We start from the raw sequence: 20,298 nt of genomic DNA on the forward strand, positions 1-20,298 counted from the left end.
GACCCAGGTTCAATTCCTCGGTACCACATATAGAAAAAAGCCGGAAGTGGTACTGAGGCTCAAGTGGTAGAGCTCTAACCTTGAGAAAGTCCAAAGACAGTGCTCAGGCCCTGAGCTCAAGCCCAGGACTGGCAAAAAAAAAAAAAAAAAAAAATAGAAAAAGAAAAGAAAAAGCCAGAAGTGTTGCTGTGGGTCAAGACCTTTAGGCTTGAGAAAGCCAAAGAATAGTGCTGAGGCCCTGAGTTCAAGCCAGGACTGGCAAAAAAAAAAAATGATATTAATTACTAGATAATTTCTTTGTTTTCTGGGCTGAGGGTATAGCTAGTTGGTTGACAGAAAGTGTACATATTCAACATACATGAGTCTCTAGCGTGCGTGTGTGTGTGTGTGTGTGTGCGTGTGTGTGTGTGTGTGTGTGTGTGTGTGTGTGTGATGGGCTTGAACTCTGGGCCTGGCATTGTCCCTGAGCTCTTCAGCTTAAGGCTACTGCCCTACCCCTTGAACCACAGCCTCACTTCCCATTTTCTAGTGATTATTTGGAGATAAAAGTCACATTCTTTAGTGCCTGGGCTGGCTTTGAACCTTGATCCTCAGATCTCAGCCTCCTGAGTAGCTAGGATTACAGGCATGAGCCACTGTACCGGGCCAGGCTCTAGTTTTGATCCACAACACCAACACAAACAAATGAATTGTAAAAAGGAAGAAAGAGAGAAAACAAAAAGCCAAAGAGGATTTCCTGAATTTTTACAAAGAGAAAAGGAAACCTGAACATCATGATTTGGGCTTTCTGGGCTCACACCTGTGTGCACTCAGGAGCTCCAGAGGCATCCCACTGGTCTCCAAAACACCCAAGAAAAAAGAAGATAGGTTCTACCTTCTTTTAATTCTTACCATTCTGTAAATAATAGTTTTCCTTCAGTGAGGTCAGAGGCATTTGTATAGAATATCAAAAATATAGTCATCCCTTCAAAAAAGAAACCTGACTGTACCAGTCACTAAATGAAGAGCTCTTTGTTATATGGCACTTTTATTTCCATACACAAATGAAGAAATATGTGATAAAATGTGGTAGTGTGTGCTATGAATGAAGATGGGGAAGAGGACAGAGAGTGAAGTGGAGATAGGTTTCAGGCAGAGTGAAAGTGAATAAATACATCAGGGCTATTAGAGGATTAAGAGCAAAAGGGCAGGGGGAAAAAAGGGGGTTAAAAGCCTGGGATCAGACAATACTAAATTGAACCAACAATAAAAGTTCCCAGTGTGATACCTGACCCAGAGCTATTGTATTTGGACATCATGAACCTTGATTAATATTTCCACTCACATTGTATCTACATATCACAGCAGTAACGTGATTTCTCAATGTCTAGGTGGTTTTCCGGGGAGGTGAAGGGGCTTTGCAAGTTTTACCTCCTCTGGTTGACGTGATTCCTGAAGCCAGGCTAAACCTGGTGATTTACTATCTTCGTCAAGGTTAGAAAAAAATTATCTTATTCTTTTTAATAATGACATTTCCGAATATTTAATCTGTGATTGACCTATTTATTATTTTTACTTTTTTTTTTTTTGCCAGTTCTGGGGCTTAACTCAGGGCCTGGACTCTGTCTCTCAGCTTCTCTGTGCTCAAGGCTAGCACTTTGCCATTTGAACTACAGCACTACTTCCAGCTTTTTCCCTTTATGTGGTGCTGAGAAGTCAAAACTAGGGCTTCATGAATGTTAGGCAAGCACTCTACCACAAAGCCACATTCTCAGCCCCTATTTGTATGTTTTAATTCATAATTCTTCAAAAGTATATTTGCACCAACTTCATAAACCAGATTTAGGAAGGTACTTATCTGTTATGTATTTTCTCTTCACTATCTCTTTTCTTCTGCTGTCTACCTTTTCTCTCTCTGTTTTTGATTTTCCCCTTATGCTACTGTCCTCCTTTCTCTACTTTCTGTCTACTCATTTTCCACTGTTTTCCTTTCCCTTCTCTGGTAGTTGTTCCTTTTTCTTGGAATGGCTTTAAGTATATAGACTAGTATAACCTCCACGTGTTTTACATTTCAGATGATGTACAAGAAGCTTATAACTTAATTAAGGACCTGGAACCTACTACTCCTCAGGTAACTGAAAATGTTATACATATTTACTAAACAAGTACTGTGGAAAAATGGAACTTCAGACATGTAGTTAGAAAGTATGTCAGAAAGCCGGGCGCAGGCTCAAGCCTGTCATCCTAACTACTCAGGAGGCTGAGATCGGAGGATCATGGTTTAGAGCCAGCCAGGGCTGGGAGTTTGACCTAGTGGTACCACATACATAGAACAGTCTGGAAGTGGGCCAGGAGTTTGGCCTAGTGGTAGAGTGCTTGTCTACCATGCAGAAGGACCTGGGTTTAATTCCTCTAGACCACATACATAGAAAAAGCCAAAAGTGGTGCTGTGGCTTCAGTGGTAGAACTCTAACCTTGAGAAATCCCAGAGATACTGCTCAGCCCCTGAGTTCAAAGCCCCAGGACTGGAAAGAACAACAACAACAACTGGTAGAAGATATTTATGAAAACGGGAAGTGGGGCTTGGCTCAAGTGGTAGAGCTCTAGCCTTGAGAAAGTCCAAGGACAGCACCCCAGCTCTGAGCTCACGCTCCAAGACTGGCACAAAAAAATACATTCTAAAAGCTCTCTCTAAGCCGGGTGTGGTGGCTTATGCCTGTAATCCTAGCTACTCAGGAGACTGAGGTCTGAAGATCCTGGTTCAAAGCCAGACCAGGCACTAAAGACCATGAAACTTTTATCTCCAATTAACTACTAGAAAACCAGAAATGGTGCTGTGGCTGAAGTGGTAGGGTGGTAGCCTTGAGCTGAAGCATTCAGGAACAGCGCCCAAACCCAGGGGTCAGGACCCATGACCTACCTCCCCCCCCAAAAAAGCTTTCTATTAGAAAAAAAAAGCTTCAGTTTTTGTGTTGTTCTTTTAATGAATCCCCTTAAGTAATAGTGGATAAAATTACTAAGGAAGATTATCTACTTAAAAAAATTGAACCAAGGGCTGGGAGTTTGGCCCAGTGGTAGAGTGCTTGCCTAGCAGGCGCGAAGACCCAGGTTCGATTCCTTGGTATCACATACTTAGAAAAAGCCGGAAATGGTGCTGAGGCTCAAGTGGAGAGCGCTAGCCTTGAGAAAAATGCAAGGACAGTGCTCAGGCCCTGAGCTTAAGCCCAGAACTGGCAAAAAAAAAAAAATTGAACCAAATCTGAGGGGGAAAAAAGATATAAATGAGGCCCCAGGACTCTAGAAGTGGGAATCAGAAGAATTTTTTGTTTTATTCTGTTTTGAGGAAAAGGATCAATAGTGAAGGTTATTATAGCACTAGAAATATACATATTTATGCATATAGTTATTATATTTTTATAATATAAATTATACTTTTTACTATATTTTTATAATCTATAAGTGAATCTATGCATATATGTATGACATGTTTGTAGAAAGTAGTTGTGGCTGGTAAGGTAATAAAAATGATCACGTCAAAACTTGATTGGTTTTTCAGCCGGGCATGGTGGCATATGCCTGTAATCCTAGCTACTCAGGTGGCTGAAATCTGAGTATCATTGGTCAAAGCCAGCCTGGGAACTGCAGTGAAACTCTTATCTCCAGTTAACCACTAGAAAACCAGAAATGGTGCTGTGGCTCCAAGGGTAGGGCTGTAGCCTTGAGCTGAAGAGCTCAGGAATAGTGCCCAGGCTTAGAGTGCAAGCCCCACAACTGAAAAAACACAAAAGAACAAAAATTAAAAAAAAAAAAAAACTTTACTGGTTTTTCACCTTGAGTTGAAATAAAACTTGCTGCTGAGAAATTCCTTTGAGGGTTTTTTTTTTTTGGTCATGAGGCTTGAACTCGGCCTGGGCTGGGCACTGCCCCTGAGCTCTTCAGCTCAAGGCTACTGCTCTATCATTGAGCCAAGCCTCACTTTCTGTTTTCTAGGGGTTATTGGAGAGAAGAATCTCAGGTTCTTTGGTACCCAGCCTGGCTTTGAACCTTGATCCTCAGATCTCAGCATCCTGAGTAGCCAGGATTATAGGCGTGAGCCACCACTCCTGGCTTTCCTTTGAGTTCTTAAGATTAAGAACTTGCAGATATGATGAATTCTATTATGTGGACATTTGCTTGCTAGAAATTAAATGAAATCTGGGGCCAGGAGTTTGGCCTTGTAGAATGCTTGCCTAGTATGCACAAAGACCTGGGTTCAATTCCTCCGTACCACATACATAGAAAAAAGCTGGAAGTGGTGCTGAGGCTAAAGTGGTAGAGCTCTAGCCTTGAGAAAAGTCTAAGAGCAGTGCTCAGGCCCTGAGCTCAAGCCCAGGACTGGCAGGAAGGAAGGAAGGAAGGAAGGAAGGAAGGAAAGAAAGAAGGAAGGAAGGAAAGAAAGGAAATGAAATTCCCCTCCCTCCCTTTAGAATAACCCAATATAAGAAATTCTGATTTGCTGCAAAGGGTTAGCAAGGGTGACATTGCATACTTTCATCTCCCTGTAAATAAATCAGTTTCGTTGTGTGTTTCCAGGAATACATCCTTAAGGGAGTGGTGAATGCAGCCCTTGGCCAGGAAATGGGTTCGGTGAGTATGGAATCACTGGTACTAACTTCCCAAGGTTAGAGATGTATGAAATGACATAAATGGATACCAAAAGGCAGCTGGTAACAGCCTTGCTGCATAGGCTCTTCTCTGGTTCCCGCTGTTTCTCCGAATCCCCTAACCCAGATTCCATGTACGCAGCACTTATTCAGAAACAACATTGAAAAGCTTTAACTTTAAAACTTGCTGTTTCGTCTTAAAGGAGCCCTATTTTTACAAAGGACTTATATGTCATAACAAAACCAAGAGATCATTGTTCAGCTTTATTCTATTTATTATATTTTCAGTGACTTAAAAACCCTTGTACATTTCTGACTATAGTTTTGGCATCTGTAAAGTAGAGAACATTTGAAAATTGTTTCTTTAGGAAAGCTTTTAAAAATTACGTATTGGCCGGGAGTTTGGCCTAGTGGTTAAAGTGCTTGCCTAGCATGCATGAAGACCTGGGTTCGATTCCTCGGTACCACATACATAGAAAAAAGCCGGAAGTGGTGCTGAGGCTCAAGTGGTAGAGCTCTAGCCTTGAGAAAGTCCAAGGACAGTGCTCAGACCCTGAGCCCAAGCCCAGGACTGGCAAAAAAAAAAAAAAAATTACGTATTATTTCTAAGATCCTAAGCACAACTTAGAACCTTACATACATTCTACCACTGTAGGAAAACTTTTTTTTCCTGTTCCTGGGGCTCCAACTCTAGGCTTAGGCACTGTCTCTGAGCTCATTTTTGCTCAAGGCTTGAGCCACAGAACTACTTCTGGCTTTTTCCGTGATTAATTTGAAATAAGAGCCTCACATACTTTCTTGCCTGGGGTGGCTTTGAATCACTATGCTCAGACCTTAGCCTCCTGAGTAGCTAGGATTACAGGCATGAGCCACTAGCACCTGGCTAGGAAAGTTTTTTATTTTATTTTAATTTATTTATTTATTTATTTATTGCCAGTCCTGGGGCTTTAACTCAAGGCCTGGGCACTGTCGTTGGGCTTTCTCAAAGCTAGTGCTCTGCTGCTTGAGCCACAGTACCAATTCTAGCCTTTTCTGTCTATGCAGTACTGAGAAATCAAACTGAGGGCTTCATGCATGCTAGACAAGCACTTTGCCACTAAGCCATGCTTCCAGCCCCAGCTTATTATTTTTTTTTGCCAGTCCTGGAGCTTGAACTCAGGGCTGGGCACTCTCCCTGGGCTTCTTTTGAGCACTCTACCATTGGAGCCATAATACTACTTCTGGCTTTTTCTGTTTCTGTTTATCTTACTCAATTTATCTGGTCATGGTAAAATAAAGATATTTTTTTTTAAATCTCAGTTCTCTCTATACTGCCTTTTATAGTATCTTGGTATTAAATGCTACATAAATAAATGAGTTATTTAAGAACTTCTCATTATGGTAGATGTACATCAGGGTCACATTAAGTATTTGTTAAATGAATGAATTCATAGCTGGGTGCTAGTGGCTCACACCTGTAATCCTAGGTATTCAGGAGGCTGAGATCTGAGGATTGTAGTTCAAAGCCAGCCCAGGCACAAAAGTCCATGAGACTCTTAACTCTAATAAACTACTTAAAAAAGCCAGAAGTGGCACTGTGGCTCAAGTAGTAGAATATTAGGCTTGAGCAAAAGAAGCTCAGGGACAATGCACAGGCTTAGAATACAAGCCCCAAGACCAGCAATAAATAAATTAATTTAATGTAGGTACTTTTAGGATAGAATTTGGGGAATTAGATCTCTTTTTTTTTTGCCTATTCATCCAGTGTAAGTTTTCATTTCATTCCAGGTTATCATTTTCTAGTTGTTTACATTAATGAGAATTAGTATTATTTGCTAGCATGATTTAAAACAAGGTATATATATCAGATAGCATCATGACAAATATGTTAGAATCATAAAGTACGTATAAACATAGTTATTTTTTTTTGGCAGTCCTGGGGCTTGAACTCAGGGCCTGAGCACTGTCCTTGGGCTTTCTCAAGGCTCTACGCATTGAGCCACAGCACCACTTCCGACTTTTTCTGTGTATGTGGTACCAAGGAATTGAACCTGGGTCTTCATGCATAGTAGGCAAGCAATATACCACTAGGCCACAGTTCAGGCCCAAATAAAGTATTACCTGCTCTGTGTCTTCCACTTCTGTTTGACTTTTCAGAGGGATCATATGAAGATTGCCCAGCAGTTCTTCCAGTTGGTGGGAGGCTCAGCTAGCGAATGTGGTAGGTCTGAAATCTGTAGAGTTATGTTCTCTGGCTGGGGATATTAAGTATTACCTTATAAAGTTGGAGATCAGAAAAACTGGGATTGGCTCTCCAGAACATGTCAGCTAAAATAGAGAATTAATTAAATAAGTAAAGGAATACTGTTTAGCTCATGAAAGTTTTTTTTTAATCAAATCAGTTTTAAATACGAAATGTTAAAATTTAGTGAATTTTCAACAGCTCTATACATATTTGCCATTTTTGTGTGAGTCAGTCGTAGGGCTTGAACTCTGGGCCTGGGCACTGTCCCTGAACTCTTCAGTTGAAGACTCCTGCCCTACCCCTGGAACCACAGTGCTACTTCCCGTTTTCTAGTGGTTAATTGGAGATAAGAGTCTCACAACCCTTCTATTAATTACAATAAAAAGTATATGAAAAAAAAAAGAGTCTCATAAACTTCAGTGCTTGGGCTGGTATTGAGCCATGATCCTTATTTCTCAGCATCCCGAGTAGCTAGGATTACCGGCGTGAGCTACCATGCCCAGCTCCTATTTGCCTTTTTGACATGTTACAGATATTTATTTCAGTGGGTCATTTAAAAATGTGTACCTGTAGTATTTTTTGGGGGGGGGAGTTCAAGGGGGTTGAACTCTGGGCATAGGGGCTGTCCCTGATCTCTTCAGTTCCAGGTTACTTGAGCCACAGCTCCACTTCTCATTTTCTAATGATTAATTGGAGATAAGAGTCTCATAGCTTTGTAGGCTTTGTATTTCCCAGGCTGGCTATATGTGATCCTCAGATCTCAGCCTCCTGAGTAGCTAGGATTACAGGCGTGAGCCATTGTACCTGGCTTGTACTATATATATTTTTTAATATAAAATACTAAAGCTGAGAGCCAGATGCCAGTGGCTCAGACCTGTAATCCTACCTGAGATCTGAAGATCATGGTTTAAAGCCAACCTGGACACAAAAGCCTATGAGACTATTATCTTCAGTTAACCACCAGAGAGCTAGAAGTGGCACTGTGGCTCAAGTGGTAGAGCACTAGCCTTGAGCAGAAGAGCTCAGGGGCAGTGCCCAGGCCCAGAGTTCAAGTCCCAGGACCCACTTTAAAAAAAAAAAATAAAGCTGGTATGGTAGTGTACACACACCTGTATACCTGTAATCCCAGTGCTTGAGAGGCTGCGGCAGTATTATTGTGAGTTCAAGGACAACCTGGGATCCATAGTGAGACCCTGCATAAAATTATTAATAGTGTAAGATTTAATTGGCCATCAGGGACAGTGGCCCAGGCCTGGAGTTCAAGTCTCACAACCCACAAAAAAAAAAAAGGAGAAGGAGAATGAGAGGCCAGACAAGCTTGAATACAACTGTACCACTTGTCTATTCTATTCTGTTTCAGTATTCTAATTAGCAGTGCTCATTTTGTGGACAGATTATTAACTATTCTTACCATACTAGAAATTCACAAAATTTCACCAACGTTTGTATGAAGAATATTTCCTTCCCAGTATCATTCATCCATTCAACAAAAATTTATTGCGGTATTGGAATGACTTAGTAAGTCAACAGCACTCCTTCCTCTCATGGAGCATACAGTCCAGTATGACAGAAAAAGCATAATTTGTAAACACATAGTATGTCAGACTGTGATAAAATCTCTTGGTGAGAAAAATTGAAGTGGGTAGAATCTTGAGGTTGTGCTATCCTCTGTTACCCCAAAAAGAAGTCTGTGAAAAAGTTGTGTCAGAGTCAGAATTAGAATCAGGTTAGTTCCATGGCAAACTATTTCTTGATTCAAGATTGGAGGTGCCAGGTTGTCTTAGACAGACAAAGCTGGACATCTAGTTGCATGAATTTAATTTGTAGATGGAATTGGATGGAAGAATCCACACCCTGGAAAATGATCTGGAGACTGCTGCAGCCAGTGCACTGTGGAGCATGCCTTAAACCCCTCGGATAGATGAGTCTCCCTGCCCGTCCTGTGACCCCTGTTAAATGCTAGAGTTTTGAAAAAATTGGAATTATTTTCAAAATCTAGAAAGATGTTTTGAAACACTTTTTTTAAAATCTAAATTACACAATATCTCAAATTTTAGCTAAAGACCACTTTTTTGTTTCATGGTTTTCTTTTCCCTGTCTTTCAGATACAATACCAGGGAGACAGTGCATGGCTTCCTGCTTCTTTCTACTGAAGCAATTTGATGATGTCTTGATTTACCTCAACTCATTTAAGGTCAGTATAGAATTGTCTATACGACCTTTTGTTAGAAGTTATAATGCTCTTACAGAAAGTCTTTTTTCTCTGGTGGCATTACTAACATCAATAAATTAATCTAATTCCCTAGGACTTCTTGTGTTTTTCTTTTTTAAGTTATTATTAAAAATTTACTGTTACTATAAAGGTGATGTACAGTGAGGTTACAGTTATATAAGTAATGAGTATATTTCCTTTTGCACAATGTCACCCATAACTGATGATTTTATATTTTAAATATTAATGCTCAACGTGACCTGTTCTTGGTATTTGTTTTTTAGAGTTACTTCTATAACGATGACATCTTTAACTTTAATTATGCCCAAGCCAAAGCTGCAACAGGCAATACCAGTGAAGGAGAAGAGGTATGTGTTTGCTGCTTTGTTTGTAAATGGTGACATGTATTAAGGTACCTCCTTTTGAGTGCAATTGAATGATTCTGTCTAAATCATCTTTATCTTTTTCTCACTAAAATAAAATGGTCATGCTAAGTATAATAGTCAATACCTATAATCCCAGGTACTTGGGAGGTATAAATGGAAGGATTGAGAATTAATGCTATCTAGGGCAAAAAAGGAGAGAACCTATTTGTTTTGTTTTGTTTTTTTTTTCTGGTCCTGGGCTTGGGTCCTGTCCCTGGGCTACATTTGCTCAAGGAGAACAATCTACCACTTGAGAGCCACAGTGCCACTTCTGCTTTTTTTGAGTAATTTATTGGCGATAAGAATCTCACAGTTCACTGTCCAGGCTGATTTTGAACTACGATCCTCAGATCTCAGCTCGTGAGTAGTTAAGATTACAGGTGTGAGCCACTGGCACCCAGCAAGCAAGAAACCCTGTTTGAAAATAAACTGAAGTGAAGGGAGCTAGGAGTGTGACACAAGTTGTAGAGTCCTTGCTAGCCTGAGTTTAAACACCAATATGGCCAAAAGATTTTAAAATGAAATAAATTAATAAAAGGGTCAAGGGTGCAGACTATTAAACAGTCTTTGCTTTTAGGGCACATTAAAAAGCACAAGGTCCTATAAATCTACAAGTAAACACACTACATGGTAGAAGACAAAACATAACACTTGGGCTTAGTAGTAGAGTGCTTACCTAGCTTGCACAATGACCCAGGTTCAATTCCTCAGTACCACATACATAAAAAAAACCCAGAAGTGTTGCAGTGGCTCACATGGTAATGCTTTAGCCTTGAGAAAGCTCAAGGACAGTGCTCAGGCCCTGAGTTCAAGCCCCCAGCCTGGCAAAAAAAATACACATAGACATGGTAAATTATAGAGGACTCTAAACATTCATACAGTGAGACCAAATGAGGCACAGTGGCTCACGCCTGTAATCCTAGCTACTCAGGAAGCTGAGGTCTTAGGGTCAAGGTTCAAAGCCAACCAACCTAGGCACTAAAGACCATAAGAATCTTACTTCCAATTAACCACTAGAATACCGGAAGTGGTGCTCTGGCTCAAGAGTAGGGTGATAGCTTTGAGCTGAAGAGCTCAGAGACAATGTCCAGGCCTAGAGTCCAGTGACCAAAAAACAAAAAAAAGTTTTTTGGAGAAGAGCAAACTGCCAGCTGGCAGTAGATGGAGGCAAATAGAGAGAGAAAAGAGAGGGGGTGGAGCAATTCTGTCCATATAACCAGTACTTAGCTCATGTAACTGTGTTACCATAACTCATACAACATTTCTTTTTAAGTCAGTCCCTTTCTGCCAGGGCTAACCACATCCTTGCTTCAAGCTCCTTGGAGGATGTGTTTAAATTCTTATTTTGTCATTAATCTGTAAGGCTATAATGCTCATCAGTATAAGGCACGCTGATACATATGTATATACACTCACAAACATACACAAACACATACACACATTTATTGCAAAGGCAGCCTGCCTCATGTCTATCTCTTTCTTTTCTTCTGTTGCAGATTTTCCTCCTGATTCAAAGTGAGAAGATGAAAAATGATTACATTTACCTCAGTTGGTTAGCTCGGTGCTGTAAGTCTTCTTTTAAACAACAGGAATATTCTTTTAGTTTTCCCTCCCTTCCTCCCTCCCTCCCTCCCTCCCTCCCTCCATTCCTTCCTTCCTTATCTTGTGGCTTGTGTAAGGAAAATGGAGAATGTAAAAGGAATAGTGCAGATTCGATCGCCAGCAGGCGAGGACTGTTTATTGAGGAACAGTGAGGGGTACAAACCTTCCTGCGGGATTGGAGGTTGTGCTAGGGACTGGATTTTGGGGTTGGCTTATATAGCGCTTAACAAGGAAGCAAAAATAAAAAATGGGTCATGGTCTCCTGGGGCCTCAGGTGTCCTTAGCCAGGCCCACAGTGAAATGCTCCACCTTGGATGTGGGGGCCATTATCCCCTGGGGACCAAGGTTGCCTGGAGACAAGCACAAGCACGTGAGCATGCACCTGGTGCTATGCTTGACCTTGGGGAATAAGAAAAGATTCAATCCGGGGCCGGGAGTTTGGCCTAGTGGTTAAAGTGCTTGCCTAGCATGCATGAAGACCCGGGTTCGATTCCTCGGTACCACATATAGAAAAAAAAGCCAGAAGTGGTGCTGAGGCTCAAGTGGTAGAGCTCTAGCCTTGAGAAAGTCCAAGGACAGTGGTCAGGCCCTGAGCTCAAGCCCAGGACTGGCAAAAAAAAAAAGACTCAATCCTTCATATTCCATCTTTAGATTGGGCCTAGAGGGAAGAAGAGAATCCTTCAGCTTGAACTCAGGGCCTGGGCATTATCCCTGACCTTTTTGCTCAAGGATAGTACTCTACCACTTGAGCTACAGCACCACTTCCAGCTTTTTCTGCTTTATGTGGTACTGAGGAATCGAACCCAGGGCTTCATGCATTCTAGGCAAGCACTCTACCACTAAGACACATTTCCAGCCCCATGCTTTTGTAGTTACAGAAAAATTTTAGGCTGGAATTATGAAGATTGGGTGATCGATAGGTACTTTCTTTAAGAAGATGGGCATGAGAGGCTTGGAGTGTGGCCTAGCAGTAGAGTGTTTACCTAGCATACACAAAGACCGGGGTTCAATTCCTTGGTAGCACATACATAGAAAAAGCTGGAACTCATGCTGTGGCTTGAGTGATGGAGCTCTATCCTGGAGAAAGCTCAATGACAGTGCCTAGGCCCTGAGTTCAAGCCCCAGGATTGGCCAAAAAAAAAAAATAAGCATGATGGCATACATCTATAATGCCAGCATTTAGGATGCTGTAACAAGAAAAGCGTGAGCTCCAGGACAGTCTGCGCAACACAGAGAGGCACTATCTCAAAAATGCTGTAAGGATAAATCTTTGTTTCTTTTTGTAGATATTATGAATAAGAAACCAAGACTAGCTTGGGAACTTTATCTCAAGATGGAAACCTCTGGTGAATCCTTTAGTCTCCTGCAGCTCATTGCCAATGACTGTTACAAGGTAAGTTTTGGTGAGAGTAAATAGAGAAAGTGAATATCAGCACCCCATGGATGTATTGGCTAAATATTAGGGAGAAGTAACCTAGATGCAGAGTAGCTACTAGTGAGGAGATTAGCGTGGTGCTCTCAGGAATGTCATTTTCTTTATGAATGATCTGAATTCAGAGATTTCAGTTTTACCCATATATGAAAGTTTTAGATTTCTAAAAGCTATGAAATTTTAGATACTACCCATTGAGCGATAATCATATAGTGGTTGAAACTTTGAAGCTAAGTCTATATCTGATGTCTACAGATATAAACTAGGAACCATCACCACTATTTAAGTAATAATCGAATCCCTCAAAAGCAGTGAAAGAGCCAGGCACAGGTGGTTAATGCCTATAACCCTAGGCCAGGCAGCAAATTCTATGATACCTTATCTTTAATTAATGACCAAAAAGCCAGAAGTGGGACTATAGCTCAAGTGGTAAAATATTAGCTTTGAGCAAAAAAAAAGCTTAGGGACAGTGCCCAGGCACTGAGTTCAAGCCCTAGGACTAGCACAAATATATATATATATATATATACAAATAATCAGAAACAGAAATGAAGCTGTGATAGAACACAAGCCTTGAGTGAAAAAACCAAGTAAGACCCCAAGGCACTGAGTTTAACCCCGGTTTGAGTAAGCCAAAGAACTAGGTACTATCAAGAAGTAGAAACTGGCCAGGAGTTTGGCCTAGTGGTAGAGTGCTTGCCTAGCATGCATGAAGACCCAGGTTCAATTCCTTGGTACCACATACATACATAGAAAAGCCAGAAGTGGTGCTGCGGCTCAAAGGGTAGAGCACTAGCCTTGAGAAAGCCCAAGGACGATGCTCAGGCCCTGAGTTCAAAGCCAGGACTGGCACAAAAAAAAAAGTAGAAACTGTCAAGGCAAAGAGAAGATAGAAAGGGTAGGGGAGATATTACATATGTATTTCCATGGTATATATGTAATACATATGTAATTATTTATAAATGAATTATATACTGCACATAAAATCAGTTTATATCTATTCCTGTTTTGTTTAGTAAATGAAATTTAAATTGCTAGCCAAAATTTTTGTCATTTCCATGTGCATTTACATGTTCAAGTGAAATGTATATGTTTAATTTACTTTTAAATGTTTATACTGTTTCCATAAAACATTTATATATCTCATATATTGTCCCTCCCTGTGTGTTTAGTTTCATGATGTCTAATCTTTTGAGTGTAATTGTTAACACACATTTGTTTTATTCAGATGGGCCAGTTTTACTATTCAGCCAAAGCTTTTGATGTCCTGGAGAGGCTTGATCCCAATCCTGAATACTGGGAAGGCAAAAGGGGCGCATGTGTGGGCATTTTCCAGATGATCTTAGCAGGGAGAGAACCCAAGTAAGTAATCAAACAGGTGCTACTGCCTCTGCATTTGCTATTGTGTGACGGAAAGCAATTGTTGTCCTTGGATGATACCTTTTGTAAACTCAAAATTAGAAAGAGGCCTTAGAATGAATTTTTTTTTTTTCGGTTGTGGGGCTTAGACTCTGGGCTTTGGCGCTGTTCCTGAGCTCTCAGCTCAAGGCTACTGCCCTACCCCTTAAGCCACAGCACCACTTTATAGTTTTCTAGTGGTTAACTGGCGGTAAGAGACGCACAGTCTTAGTGCCTGGGCTGGCTTTGAACTGCAATCCTCAAATCTCAGCCTCCTGAGTAGCTAGGTTTAATGAGCCACCTCACCAGAAGCTTTAAAATGATTAATCAGTTAACCACCAGAAAACCAGAACTGGCACTGAGGCTCAAAGGATAGGGCAGTAGTCTTGAGCTAAAGAGCTTAGGGACAGTGCCCAAGCCCAGAATTCAAGTCCCATGACTGCCCCCTTCCTGAAAAATGATTTTTTAAAAGTTAAGATGTTTAAAATTAGTATATGATCATTTTTTCAGAAATACCTTTGTTTTGCTAGGGGTGGTAGCTCACATTTTGGGGCCAGGAGTTTGGCCTCCTGGTAGAGTGCTTGCCTAGCATGCACGAACACCCAGGTTCAATTCCTTAGTACCATATGCATAGGAAAAAAGCCGGAAGTGGTGCTGTGGCTCAAGTGGTAGAGCTCTAACCTCAAGAAAAGTCCAAGGACAGTGCTCAGTCCCTGAGCACTGGAGAAAAAAAAAATCTATATTTTATAGAATAAAGTCATCCTGAATTACATTTACTAGGAACACAGAATATTGTTTAGCTCAGAAATATACGGGCAAGTTGTATATTTGGTTTCAAATGAATACCCATTTTCTTTTTTTTTTTTTTTTTTTTGCATTTTTTTTTGCATTTTTTTTATTGTAATTAGTAAAAGGGTTACATGATATTTGCCAGATAGAAGGTGCATTAATTCACATAGATTGATACCCCTTCACATGTCTTGGTACCCATTTCCCTCCCCCATGAATACCCATTTTCATAAACAAAATGGTTTTCACTCTAGTTCTATTTTATTTTCCTATTGAGCTGGTATGCATGTACCATTTAATTTAGGCCTCAAAGAATTAAAAATAGCATGGATATAGTTGATAATCCTGATATTTCTTCTGCTCTTTATGTTCCAGAAAATGCTAAACCATTAGATTACATATGGCTCCATTTGAACAAAAATTAAAATGCTTTAAATTCAGGCTATAAAATAGTTTCACATAATGCATTTATTACTGATGTATATAAATTAAAATTTTAATTTTTTTTGCTAGTCCTGGGACTTGAACTCAGGACTTGGCACTGTCCTTGGACTTTCTCAAGGCTAGTGCTCTCACACTTGAGCCACACTGCCACCTTTTTTTTTTTTGTGGGTCATGGGACTTGAACTCAGCCTGGTTGCTGTCCCTGAGCTCTTCAGCTCAAGGTTACCACCTACCCTTGAGCTAAGCCCCACTTCCTGTTTTCTAGAGGTTAATTGGAGATAAGAGTCTCAGGTCCTTTTGTGCTGGACTGGCTTTGAACCTTGATCCTCAGATCTCAGCCTTCTGAGTAGCTAGGATTACATGCGTGAACCATTGTGCCCAGCTTTTTTTTTTTTTTTTTTTCCCAGTCCTGGGGCTTGAACTCTGGGCCTGGGCATTGTCCCTAAGCTCTTAGGCTTACTGCTATGGCTCTCCCACTTGAGCCACAACACCACTTCTGGTTTCCTGGTGGTTAGTTGGAGACAAGAGTCTCCCAGATGTCAATGCCTGGGCTGGCTTTGAACTGAGATCCTCAGATTTCAGCCTTCTGAGTAGCTAGGATTACAGGCGTGAGCCACCATGCCTGGCTAACTTTCTAGCTTTTTATGCAAAATAAGCACAGGAATAAGAATGGTTAATATTTGCAGGAATGCTTCGGCACATGATTGTATCATGAAGTGTTCTCTTACCATCCAAGATATAGGTCATCTTGGTGATGATAAATTTCTCCATCTTAAGGAACTTTATCTTGTTCCTGTATATAATAGGAAAACCCAAATACCTCCAACAAGAGGTTAACCAGTGAGAATCCTTTGCTGATCTGAAGACCTGGTCTTACATGGAGCCTGGGAATGATGAGGGATATTAAACCATGTGACTGCTCAACTCCAGGCTAAGATTAGGGGAGCCTCAACCTTTGGAGACTATTACAGGAAGATTTCAGACCCTTCGACAATCCAGTTTCAATTTTCTCTGTCGTTTTCATTTCTCTAATAAAATTGCTTTTTTATTGTGAAAAACAAAATAAATAGGAATGGTTAGATCATTTCAAAAGGACAAAAAGATGAATCATATGTATGTAGATAGTATTGATAAGGAAAACCTGAGTTGACAGAAAAGAATTCCCATTTTGTACTGCCATTACCAGAACAGCAAGCTAGGAAGGTTGTGGTGGGGTTGTGAGTACACAGCAGAGGAATCTATTTCCCTGCCTTACTAAGAGTATACTTACAAACTCACAAAGTTACAGATTATAGTACAGTAATAAAGTACTGCAAACTGTTCACCAAACGACTATAAATTAATGAAGCTTGTAAGTTGTACAGACTGTACTTGGTACAGTTACAAAACTTGGTACATTAATTTTGTCTTTTTTTTTTGTTGTTTTGATTGGTTGTGAGGCTTGTACTCTGGGCCTGGGCACTGTCCCTGATCTCTTCAGAAGCTCAGGGCTAGTGTTCTAACACTTGAACCACAACACCACTTCTGGCTTTCTGGTGGTTACTTGGAGATAAGAGTCTCACAGACTTTTGTGCCCAGGCTGGCTTTAAACCATGTTCTCAGATCTCTCAGCTTCCTGAGTAGCTAAGATTACAGGGGTGAGCCACTGACACCCAGCTTATTTGTTAGTTTTTATGCTCAATTGAAACATCTTGTCATCACAATCTTTTCTTCAGAGAGACGCTTCGAGAAGTTCTCCATCTACTGAGAAGCACAGGTAACACCCAAGTGGAATACATCATCCGAATCATGAAGAAATGGGCCAAAGAAAACCGAGTGCCTATCTAAAGTAGCTCTGTGGTAAACCTAAGGACCAGCTCCAACTTTGACATTACATTGGGAGACATCTTCCTTAAGTTGAATCAAAGATACGGGGCTTTACTTGATTGACATGTACCATCCTTGCTCAAGACTCAAGATCAGTAACTGACTTGTTTAAGACCTACTCTCCTGGCCTAACCAAGTGCTGTGGCCCTGTTATTTTCCTACCAGCAATAACTCATTGAATTTACCTGGTGCCTTTCTTCAGAGAATTGTCATGTAGTTTACTGACATTTCTTTTCATTTTAGGATTTCATGGTATTTTCTCCTAGTGCAATAAGTGACTTTCATGATAAAGAATCACTATCACTTGTCCTCTTACCATCTCTCATTTGTGAACATTGTCCTGCTTTTGGTTTCTTGGAGGGAATTTCATAGTTTTTTTTTTTTAACAAGCAAGGACTGTTTATTGAGGAACAGCTAGGGGCACAAACCTTCCAGCATCATAAGGAGTTTTATAACACATTTCTAAATCTTAGGAGAACAGGATTTTAATTAACTAGCTGTGTGACACTAGTAGCCATAAGATTCTCTATCAAACTGTCTAGCCATCGATGGCAAAGATGTGTGTGGGATTCCGCTCTCGCGGTCATTGACTGTCGATGATCATAACGCTCATGTTACAGTGGAGTCAACTGAGCTCTGCTGTTTGTTTTTAAAGGTAAGTACTATGAAAAAGATTGTGTAATGTCTCTAAAGGAATTCATGAAACAAAGTCTACAGATGTCATTAGTCATCTCTTCAGTGTATCTTAGATAAGAAAAGCTAGTTGGATTTAAATATATCTGCTCAGTAAACACCAATTTTGAAGGTAGAGATACCAAATTTGCACGTGCTCCTGCAGGCTTGTATTCCTGTGATGACAGCGTGCCACCGTGGTGTGGTGGCCTCACAGGGTCCTCTTCACTGGCTGGACTTCATTAAGCTCACTGCAGCACCATGTTTCTGAGCTCTCTTAACATCTTTTCTACAGCTGAGCATTCTGAGGCTCATGGCCTAGCTTCAGAAGACAGATCCATGTCCACTTATATATTAATTTCCTTTGTTTCTGTATCATTTCCTCATATTTAATATACCCACTGTGAAGTCTAGAAAGTACAGAGCCATCCCTATCCATCATAAAGTGGGTGTGAGTCCTAGAGGCAGTCACATTAGAGGAATTCCTATTCTACTGCATTGATTATTTTCCTCTTGTCCCCAACATCCCCAGCCCTGGGGATAGCAGCGCTGTATAGAATGGCCATGGACATCCAGCCAGACTAAAAGTAGCCTAGGAGAGAGCTAGGCCACTGAAGAGAAGCTTACCTCCAGTTGGTGGTAAGGGTCCTTCTTTACTCAGGAAGATAGCCAGTCCTCCTCTCATCTTCCACTCAGCTGTAGTCCTTCTAAAGCACAAATCATAATCAGCTGGCCTGAACTCAAGACAGCAAAGCAACATCCTTGCCAGGCTTCTCTGACTGCTTATTATCTTATTCCTGCTGGTTTAATAAAAGCTAGTTCTCAGCATCAAAGGATTGGATGTTACATTTTTTAAAAATCATTCCTGTAAAACTTTAGCTTGCTTAAAATACTGGGAAACACAATAATGGCAAAGATTGCTCTTCTTAGTAGCTTTTGGCAAATAAATTTGTCTTCCAGTGGAATTGCTATGATTTTTAAATATTCTTGACTTGGAAAGCTTTTCTACCAATAGTGGTTTACTGTTAAATGAGTTTGTATTGAATTTAACAATTTACTATTCACTCTGACATTTTCTTGTCTTTTAGGGGAAAAAAAGCATATTCCAAAAAGTAGCAGAATCTTAGACCACTTTTTTAAACAGTTTTTAATCTGTAAGATTGAGTCAGAATCATACAGATTTGTTTAAAGCGAAGTATATCCAATTCTACCATTAAGGAAACTGCTTCTGTATATCTTGACAAGGTTCAAGAGTGCATGTTGTTTGCTCATATGTGGTGATAGGGTGAAAGGAATGTATAATGATGTATATAGTTTATATAATCAATGTTCTATTTATAGTTTAAAACATACATCACTTGCAAATGGAAAGCAAAATCTTTTGCAGTTATTTTTGTACCTTAAAGTAATTATTACACATCATTGTATTATATTCCAATTAAAGTTTATTACTTGGTTTTTATCATGGCATTCTGTCTCATATATTGAGTATGTCATAGCATACCTCGGGTATGTCATAAGCCATCTCCCTTTCTTTCCTGGCACTAGAATGAAGGTACAAATTACTGTCTACTATAGAGGAAAGTAGATATTTCCTAAGAAGTATTTTCCAGTAAGAGCTGATGAATCTAGGTTTGGCTTTTTGCTGAATTACCATCTGCTCAGAAGTTCTATGAACAGTACATAGTGCAGCTCCTCACATACAGAACTCTCTTAATTAGTTGCTGGCTGTACACATTTGATAACTGGTGGAGCAAGGGAGTAGTGAGATCATACCTCATGGATTACGGTTCCCATCTAATGATTGTTGTGTTGTGTGCTGAGACCACACAGGGTGCAACAGATGTTAAGAGAACAGTGTAGGGCTGGGAGCATAGCTTAGTGGTAGTGTGCTTACCTAGCATGCACAAAGCCCTGGGTTCAATTCCCCGGAACCACATACACAGAAAAAGATGGAAATGGCACTGTGGCTCAAGTGGCAGAGTGCTAGCCTTGAGTGAAAAGTGTCCAAGGACAGTGCCCAGGCCCTGAGTTCAAGCCCCAGGACTGGTGAGAGAGACAGAGACAGAGAGAGAGAGAGAGAGAGAGAGAGAGAGAGAGAGAGAGAGAGAGAGAGAGAGAGAACTAGTATACAGTCCTAGCCCTTACAAAGTCAGTCTAACAGCTAGATCTAGTATGTGATTAACATCATCATCAGACAAAAGGTTCACAGAAGACTGGGCAGGGTGTAAGGGGCTCACATCTGTGATACTAGCTACTCAAGAGGTCAAGATTGGAAATATTACGGTTCAAAACCAATTTCACTAGACTCCATCTCCAAAATAAGCAGCCCAAAGCTAGACTAAGCTAGGCACCAGTGGCTCAAGCCTGTAATCCTAGCTCTTTAGGAGGCTGAGATCTGACGATCACAGTTTGAAGCCAGCCCAGGTCCACAAGACTCTTATCTCCAGTTAGATGCCAAAACTGGAAATGGAGGTGTGGGTTGAAGTGGTAGAACACTAGATGAGCAGAAAAGCTCTGGGACAGCTTCCAGGCCCTAAGTTGAAGCACCCTGCCTGATCTCTCCCTAAAAAAAAAAAAAAAAAAAAAAAGTATGTGCCAGAATTACTGAA

The 20,298-nt window shown here is 40.6% G+C and overlaps 1 protein-coding gene across 4 annotated transcripts in view; it reads left to right on the top strand.

The window, feature by feature from the left end:
- Ift56 (intraflagellar transport 56) overlaps positions 1 to 17,220 on the top strand; it is a 46,659-nt gene extending 29,439 nt beyond the window's left edge. For all 4 annotated transcript variants that reach the window (XM_090333385.1, XM_090333389.1, XM_090333386.1 and 1 more), the window contains 10 exons: positions 1,371 to 1,473; positions 2,055 to 2,110; positions 4,552 to 4,605; positions 6,759 to 6,822; positions 8,952 to 9,040; positions 9,343 to 9,426; positions 10,980 to 11,049; positions 12,372 to 12,478; positions 13,746 to 13,879; positions 16,864 to 17,220. In XM_090333385.1, coding sequence (XP_090189511.1) covers positions 1,371 to 1,473; positions 2,055 to 2,110; positions 4,552 to 4,605; positions 6,759 to 6,822; positions 8,952 to 9,040; positions 9,343 to 9,426; positions 10,980 to 11,049; positions 12,372 to 12,478; positions 13,746 to 13,879; positions 16,864 to 16,975 — 873 coding nt within the window. In that variant the 3' untranslated portion in view covers positions 16,976 to 17,220. The remainder of the gene's footprint in view (positions 1 to 1,370; positions 1,474 to 2,054; positions 2,111 to 4,551; positions 4,606 to 6,758; positions 6,823 to 8,951; positions 9,041 to 9,342; positions 9,427 to 10,979; positions 11,050 to 12,371; positions 12,479 to 13,745; positions 13,880 to 16,863) is intronic.
- Positions 17,221 to 20,298: the final 3,078 nt, after the last annotated feature.

The sequence above is a fragment of the Megascapheus bottae genome, chromosome 5, assembly GCF_031878675.1.
Source record: "Megascapheus bottae isolate mThoBot1 chromosome 5, mThoBot2.hap1, whole genome shotgun sequence".
Classification (NCBI taxonomy): domain Eukaryota; kingdom Metazoa; phylum Chordata; class Mammalia; order Rodentia; family Geomyidae; genus Megascapheus; species Megascapheus bottae.